Raw genomic sequence first — 8,992 nt, forward strand, 5'->3', positions numbered from 1 at the left:
TTTGGGCAGCCTACATCCTCTCTAGCTCCATCGCTCCAACTGTTTCAGTTTAGCTATTGACTGTTTGCAGTAGAACATATGTCACTGAAATTATCAGAGCTCAGTATTTTCCTTTTTTCTTATGTTCAACATAAAGCTGTTAACAGCCTACTCAAACTGTTGTGCATAGCTTCCAGTTTATACTTGGTTTAGTGTGATTTCTCTTCTGTTAGAGGATTTTTGAATGAGAAGTTAGTTCTTTGAAAAAGGGAAGTATTCATGCTGAATTTGCTCTGTGCTGGGAAACAGTCATATGAATCACTTATTTTCTACTCTTCATATTAAAATATTGTAGTCTTACATAATCTAACTTTCAAAGAGCAACGTGAATATGGAGGTTTAGAATTTTAGATGAGCATGCAGTTGGTATTTTAAACAGAAGCAGCATCCAAAATTTCTGGTACAGAAAAACATATACGTGTGTGTGTATGTATGTAGGTACATTTATATAGGTATATATATGTGTGTGTGTGTTTGTGTGTATCTACATATAAAGTACAGATCCTAAGGTGTGGGGACAGGAAATATTGAAGAAAATTATTACTGTAACTCTGATGTAGTTATATTGCTTTCAAAAGAAGGAGATAGTAGCAAACAGTTAAAATCTCTGTCTCTGTTTTTAAGGTCTATGTCTGGGGTTACAATGGTAATGGCCAGCTTGGACTGGGCAGCAGTGGCAATCAGCCAACACCATGCCGAATAGCAGCTTTGCAAGGCATTCGTGTACAGCGGGTATGTGTGTGATGCTCCATGTCAAACCCTTTATGAATAACTGAAAATATGCTAAGGCATATTATACATTTATCTCTTTGTTTAAAGTGCCATTTATCAGAATGAAAACATGTATCTTAAAATGGACCTCTGTCAGTAGGCGAGAAACTGTGACCCTGTGGAGTTCAGTGCAATTTAGCCATTGACTTCAGTGAGGTCAGGAGTGTACTTAAAGAGTACTAGGGCATTAGAAATGTTTGGTCTTTTTTTTCCTGTGAAACTTAATTAAAAAAAAAAATCCTGTTATTTTAGTAAATAAGAAAGTCGTCTTAGGCTACCCCATTCTGCATTAACCCCTGTCGTCTTTTCTGGGAAAATACTGCAGTTTAGCATTTTGTCTTTCTGGCAGACTGAGTATCACTTTTAGAATTGCAGTTCAGACACAGTGACTAACTGGTGTTTGGAGTCTGAACAAATTGTCTCCAACTGCTTGTGGTCAGCAGTTGGTATGATTCCATGGTTGGTCTTATTCCTGGGTGGTTATTACACTTTACCAAATAACTGGGCTGCCATCAGTGTAACTAGCAAACTGATAACGTCTTTTGACTGATAAGAAATATTTAAAGTAACTGCAGAACTGATACTGAAAGTTTTTAGTTGATTTATCCAAAACAGAGGATACTGTCAGGAAAATGACACATTCTGCTAGAAAACATTAGTTTTGTAATCTAGTGAAAATTTACAAGAGCGTTTTGAACTTTGGATCCTATTTATTACATTTACTCAGGGAAGTTCTGGATTTTTAAAATCTTTTAAAATAAACTCATTTAATTACATAGTTTTACATTCAGTTTCTAGGATGGAGACAGTAGCTTGGCTGGTAACAATTACTGTTGGAGAATTACGTAATAACGTGAATATTATTTTCCCCTGTATTTATTCTCCTATTTAGAGAGTATGAGTGCTCCAGTAAGTTTGACTTGGGTCCTATTTCCATCCACTTCATTTGCTTGATATCGATTAATACCAAGTTGTAGACCTCCAATCAGTAAATAACTTAAGGATTTTTTTCATTTAAAGCACATCACATGTTCATGGATGGCAGTGGACTACATGTACTTACGGTATATCTGCTTTGCAGATTATATATATAAGGATACATGAGCTCGATTTGAACATTGTAAATTGGTTACTGGTAGCCATCTAGCTATAATAGGTTACATTAACTCATGCAGAGCAAGGCTGTTGCTGGTAATTTTGCCACTGTCTATCTGTATGTGGGGCATGTGCTGCGTGTATAGATTGTAAAGTGGGTATTCAAGCACCCTTATGCGGAGTACCTGAGGAGCAGCTCAGCAGGACCGAGTGGGTTTCCACGAGAGGGTATGAGCTGATGCAGTTGTGTGCTGCCATCAAGTTGGAGAGTTTCATCTCTTCCCTCTCTTTCCTGGCTGGCTGCTCCTGTTGCTTACCTTGTGTGGGCACTGGTGGTCCTCAGGCCCAGCTGTGGAGAGTTTCCTTCCACTGGTGTAAGTTATCTCAGCAGAGGGTCCGGTGAGCACTAGAACTGGCACAGGGAGGGGACAGTTTTGTGTGGCTGGCAGTTGGGGAGGAGAGGAGCAGATAGGGAGACCTCGCCTGTTTTTACAGTGGTAAGCTATTCACGTTGGAGTAGTTGCCCATAGAGCAAGGTCAGTAAAAGACGATCTGCCTTTTTCTGCGTTTTTTTCTGCACACTGTTGATATTTGTCATACAGCTTTCCTTCTTTCTTAATTTCTAGCTCTTCTTTTGCTGTACTCTTCAGATTATCTGGCAGGGTTCCTCACTTATACGTTTTTTCCTCAAAGTCACCTCATCTACTTTGCTTCCCTTTTTAATAAACTTATCTGTATTTGTAATTTTTACACTGGTATGGAATCAGTAACATTAACATATAGCATAACGTGTATTTGTCTGTATTGACTTACTGTTACATAAAAATGAGATTTTTCTTTTTCTTATTCCTTATAGGTTGCCTGTGGCTATGCACATACATTAGTGCTAACAGATGAAGGTCAGATTTATGCGTGGGGAGCCAATTCATATGGCCAGTTAGGTACTGGGAATAAAAGTAACCAGTCTTACCCTACAACAGTTACTGTGGATAAGGACAGGTAATACTTACAGTCTAGCAGTCAGACATTAGGTGGCATACTCTCAGAAGAGCTACAGAAAATTATGGCATTTTTAATCTATTTTTTTGAAGAAATAGCCTATAATTTTTTGCAATGGTTCTTCTGCTAAATGTGAACAGAATTTTCACTGAAAGTGCTTGAATCTGCCCCATAACCATCCTTGTGAAAGAGAAACTGAATGTTCTGAATAGCCCAAATGTGCTACTTTCTGCTTTGGCTCACACTGTATTTTATAAGCCTTAATTGCAGTTTCTCTTCAGTGGTGTAGTTTCAGTGTTTGAAGTCAATGATAAAAGCTTCATTGTGTCTGAATATAAACTGTATTTTAATAAGCTACTTTTGACAAGAAGTACACACAGAAAAAGTGGAGAGTGGACATCTGCAACTTGTGTTATTTCTGCTGTTAAATCCGGCTCATAACCCAGGAGAGAGAGAAAGGGAAGAGTTCTTGCCTGAAAATTAAGCTTAGATTTTTACAAGTTAAATATTTTCCTGTAAGTCCTTGATGAGTAGTGGGGCAGTTATTTCTATTGCTAGTGTAAAGCCATGTATATATGTGGCCAGAAATTTGAATCTATTCCTTACTACTGAGGTCTTGATTTTGGCCTCCTAAAGTGAGATGTCCCTCTTAAACTTGCGTCTGTGTACATTATTGTAAGGAAGAGACAACAACTCTCTGGTGATGAGACATGGCCTCTTTTTGAACGTTGCTATTTCTTCATGTGTGTTTGTGCTTTTGCTTAAAATGTAACTGAATTTTTTCCAGATGCTTTGGCTGCAGTTAAAATGTTACCACATTTTAATACAAATTTTAATGTTTTATGCTGCCTTTCCCTTTTGTTGGCCAGAATATGCATTCCTGATGTCAGTGAGAATATTACCTCACTGAAGCCTGCAAGATTTGTACATACAGCTTTAAACAAGTTGTTTCCCAGCTATTTTCCCCAGGCAGCTGGGAAAACAAGTAAACAAGCAGTAGTTCAGACTGCAAAGCAGTGGATTGTGTAATGTACACAGTGGGAGTTTTGAAATCCTAAATCAACTTTAGTATTGGTGAGATAGCCTAACATAGCTAAAATAAACTTAGAAAAACCTTTTAGTGCTATTTGGTTCTAATTTTTAATTTTCAAAATGAAAGTCCGTTAAACGTAAGTAATAATAATTGTATGAGTAATGACACTTCAGTATTTTAATTAAAAGAAGTATGTTTAAATTGTTGGTTTAAAACTGTTAGCAATAAGTAAGCAGGAAAAACGGTTTTTTTTTTGTTGGTTGGTTTTTTTTTTAAATTTTTTTGGAAACACCTTCTCATTTCTTTCTTCATCTTCTCCAAGTACCCCTTCTCTACAGCTTAATGCAGCCACTCACCTCACTGCCCAGCACCACTGAGGACATTCAGAGGCTTGAAACTCATCATAGCTTTGTTTGAGGGAGCCAAGGGGGTCAGTAGAGCATGTGCGGCAGCAGATACACTGCTCTGCTGCAGCAGTGTCTCCTCACTCCCAAGATGCTTTTTTACTGAGAAACTTTCTGAGTGCACACTATTTGAAGAAACATTGATAGCCCTTTTAATTTTGTTATGTATGATAGGAAAACATTCTTGCAATTGGAAGTGCATGCATGCTTACAAATACGTTTTGCACCAGAGAAAGACAGGAGGTAGTGAGCTTCTTCACTGCATTTTGTTCTAATGAGAGTGACTTGCGTTCTTCCTTTGCTTGTAAATTCAGAGTTATAGAGATTGCAGCCTGCCACTCTGCTCACACGTCGGCTGCCAAGACCCAGAGCGGCCAGGTGTACATGTGGGGCCAATGCCGTGGGCAGTCAGGGATCCTTCCCCACCTCACTCCCTTTGCCTGCACTGACGATGTGTTTGCTTGCTTTGCTACCCCTGCCGTTATGTGGCGTCTTCTATCAGTAGGTGAGCTTAAATATTTTTTGTTTTGACATCTTCTAAATAGAATCATTAGTGCATAAAACAGTTGCATGTATTTGAAGCCTAAACTTAGTTTCTTGCAAAAATTTATACTGGGAAGCATAATCATAATCATGTATTACATATGTGTAAATGGTAATATGGAATTGTAAAAAATTGCTAAGGCCTAATGGCAATGCTAAATGATTGTCTGTTTCATTGACGTGATTTATTTCTGTGGGGAAATGCCTTGGGTTTGGGAAGGGGTTTTTTTGTGTAAACACTGAATGTTACTGTACAGTGGCCATGGGTGGAGAAGCTGAGTTTGAATTTGGAGACATGAGGGAACCATGCAGAACATTTAGGAATCCAAAGCTTTCTTTGATGTCCTTAAGTAGACTACTAAGAATGAGGGAGCCAAATTCCCATGTTCAGAATTGGCCACAGGCACTTAGAGTCTCATCAGAAGTGATCATGACTGGGCTTCTGAAGAGACAAGTTGCTGGATCTCAGGTATTTGATTAACACTAAGGTCTGTCTTGCTGATCTTGACTAGAAAGAGTTAAGCATATAGGATTGTTTAACAGAGAGTTCATTGTTCAGCTACAAATTCAATCCCATATTGGTTGCTAATAAAGTTACTGGCTTTGCTGACCTAATCAAAGATTAGATTTTTGGGGTTGTCTGTAGGTGTCATCTGGGAGCTTAAGTTAAAAGCTAGAATGCAGCAACTTCTTAATTTGTAATTTGAACTGTATTGAGTCCCTCATGCTTCCATTCCACTTCTGTACTGCCTTTGTAATTGCTTTTGTGTTGCTGTATGCTTTTGTCTGACTCTTTGCTCCGTTGGTGCCTTCTGGATGCCAAGGTAAGGAAATTATGTTAATAGTACTCATATTTCAGCTGTGAGAGACTAGGGGATTAAATGGAGAATCCTGTTCTCAGGAAACTGCTTTGCCAAAATTCATGTTTTAGGCCACAGTCCAAAGACCCCCATTTGCTCTAGGTTGAGGCAGTTGTGCTTTCTAGGGTGGCTTGTTCAGAACTGTAAGATATATGCTTAATTACTGTGGAAATTCGTAATATTCTTAGTATTTGCCTACTACTTATTAGATGTAAATTAGATGTACTGCACTAAAATCCCAGGCAATGGGGTGGTTCATTCCATGTAAATATATATTTGTCAGTTGTAAGTTCTACATAAAAGTATCTGTAGTTATGTTCAGATTTTTCTTCCATAAGAATTGGTTATTTTATGAAGGAAATGGGACATTATTAGTATATGTAGCTTAATTACAAATTCAGTTATATGTATCTTCTTATGTACATTAGCAGGGTTCTGGGGCTCTTCAGCTTCCATTTCTTCTTGCTCGGTTAAAATATTATTTCATGCTATCAGAATTTCCCCTCCACTTTCTCTCTCGCCTTTTCTTCTCAGTTTACTGCAGAGTATTCAGGAATTTTTCAGAGAGTGGAGGAAGGCAAGAAGCAAAAACCGCCTCTTTCTTTATTTTGTTCCTCACGGAGAAGACAACTGCTTGAGTGAGACTGAAACTGTCTGTTTCAGTTTTTCAGTGCTCCTTTCTGCAAATTCACCCTCTCCTACCTTCTTTTACAAATGCTGTTTTAGGTCAGAAATGCTGTTTTACATTAGCTAAAAGAGTCCTGAGTAGGATTATGTATGATCATTCATGTAATTATCACCTTTATGCTGAAGACTTTCAAGTAACCCATTTATTAATAAGCATATTGCTCATTAATACTCGTAGATATTCACTGTCTTTAACACAGCATCATTAAGACTACATTCATAACTATTTCCCAACACATCTTTTAGTTAGGTGACCATGTGCTGGTTTCAGATGAGCCTTTTTGCCTGCTCTAGGAGCTGAGAGTGACTGGTCTGTCCATCGTGTCCCACCTTGGCGAGTCATTGGGACTGACTCACTGTTGTTTGTCTCCTGATCTAAGTGTAGTGACAATCATCAGGCAGCTGCGTCCTAAGATCTTAACGTCTAGTGAACTAGGTGCCATGGATAGCTGCCATGCTTACAGCCCTTTTCCGTCTATTGTATTCTGGTGCTTCAACACCCAGGCATTCCCTTGCATTCCCCATTCGTGGCAGTTCTAACATTTCTATTACAATTCTTAGCACTGACTGGTAAGGAGTTTTCTTGGCTTTGTGCCTTGTCAGTGTGAACTGCCTCTTCATTTCCTTCCTCTGGTTGCCCCTTCATTGCTGTAACAAATAAAAGCACGTATTTTCCCTCTAAGAAGTTCATCACTGAACCCCACTATATTCAGCTTACCTTTGCTGGCTGCAGAAGTTCATCTGGAGATGCATATTGATGGACATCTGAATTGCCAGGTAACTTTGAAGATAGGCTTCACAACAGGATAGTGCAGGATCCTTCGAACTATTACAGTAGAGCTTCAGCTTTGCATTGGTTGTTAAAATTACTATACTTATTCGGATAGCAGATGTCTGAATAAATAAACCACATTGTACAAAACAAGAACTAACAAAGTATTTTACAGTATCATTATTTCAGAAGGATTTTTTATTATCATTACATTGGCTTCCCCTCTGCCCCCACTATCCTTTTACCTGTAATCCAATGTACTTCGATAATTATTGCCCTAATTGGGCATACCTGAACATAAGTGACATCCTCTAAATGAAATGGAAAATAATTGTGCTAAACAAGGTGTAACAGTATCAAACTGTGTGTGTTAAGTTTTTTCTAGAGTTTGTGGTGAAGGTCGTTCCATTTCCAGCAGATTACTATTCTTATTTCTAGCTTGGTAGGTTACAGGTCTTAGCATTTATGAATTTTCTGTAGAGAACAGCTTATTACTGACCCACAAAATTTGTCTAAACCAATAATGTGTATTTATATGGTAAGAAGACAAAATGTTTTCTGCATTAAGAATGAGGTTTTGCGGGTTTAATTTTTTAGTAGTATTAAAGAAGATAGTTCTCTGAGGCTACCAAATACGATGGAGATTTGGAAACAGTTCAGGAGATAAAAATTTGTATGCAGACCATGCGTGACTTTTCAAGGCTGTCTGGTAACTTTATAATGCAAGTGTCACGTGCACAGTACATACAATATGACACAAACAGGAATATGCAGACATTCACACAAAGAGTGCTTCTAACACCATAAGTCTAGGGAAAACACTTTTTGAATAGACTTGTAACTGTTGGTATTCATCTTTAGGGATATTGTACTGGGTAGTTTCACTGCAACCAGTATGTTGGTTATATAATAGCTTTATTTCTCCTCATGGGAGTATTCTAGAAAGTCTTACTGTGATTTTTTTGTTGACCTTTTGGGTATCTTAAAATAACTAACACTTTTCATTTAGAATAATTTACCCAGTAATGACTGATAGCATTTGCTATCAGATGCAGCATTGAATTTCTGAGACTATGTTAATTTTTTTTTTCTTGCCTTATATAGATGAGTTAGAAGAGTGGGACTTATTTTTTTTAATAGGGATATTTGTTTGGAGTAGGAAACTAGTAAGGTCTAAAGAAAGCTGCCCTTTATTTGCTTTTCTGGGGGTTCATACTGAACACATAGTTTGCTGGGTTTTTTTACTAGCCTTAAAGAGATGTCGTGTTTATTAAGAGTGTTAATTGCTGACAGATACCCGGAATGTTATCAAGAGAGATATTTGTATTACTTACTACTTACTATTAATTCCTTTTTTTATTCTAGAGCCTGATGACCATCTAACAGTAGCCCAGTCACTAAAGAAGGAATTTGACAACCCTGAAACTGCAGACCTGAAGTTTCTAGTGGATGGAAAATACATTCATGTTCATAAAGTTCTTCTCAAAATTAGGTAAGGCACAAACTGTGTAGTTTAATATTAACTAAACTGTATAGTGTAGTCCACTGTGCTGAGTAATTACTGCTCAAAATTCTTGACTTAGTCTTACAAACTCCCTTTTCTCTCAACCATGGGATTCACCTGCTATTCTTTATTGTTACTCTCTTTTCCTCATTTCCTCGCTGCTTGGAATTACCAAACATGCTGCTTACTACCAGCCTTTTCATCACTTTCCTCCATCTGACCTATATCCTCCTTCATGCCGCCTAAACAGCCTTGACCCTGATTTCTAATAACCTTTTCCTGCTG

The 8,992-nt window shown here is 37.9% G+C and overlaps 1 protein-coding gene across 1 annotated transcript in view; it reads left to right on the forward strand.

Annotated features, from left to right (window-relative positions):
- Nucleotides 1–667: 667 nt before the first annotated feature.
- The window catches only part of LOC104081928 (RCC1 and BTB domain-containing protein 2-like), a 15,771-nt gene continuing 7,446 nt past the window's right edge, over nt 668–8,992 (forward strand). The window contains 3 exon segments of the mRNA XM_009584856.1: nt 668–771; nt 4,656–4,846; nt 8,569–8,695. Coding sequence (XP_009583151.1) covers nt 668–771; nt 4,656–4,846; nt 8,569–8,695 — 422 coding nt within the window.

The sequence above is a fragment of the Fulmarus glacialis genome, unplaced genomic scaffold, assembly GCF_000690835.1.
Source record: "Fulmarus glacialis isolate BGI_N327 unplaced genomic scaffold, ASM69083v1 scaffold45559, whole genome shotgun sequence".
Classification (NCBI taxonomy): domain Eukaryota; kingdom Metazoa; phylum Chordata; class Aves; order Procellariiformes; family Procellariidae; genus Fulmarus; species Fulmarus glacialis.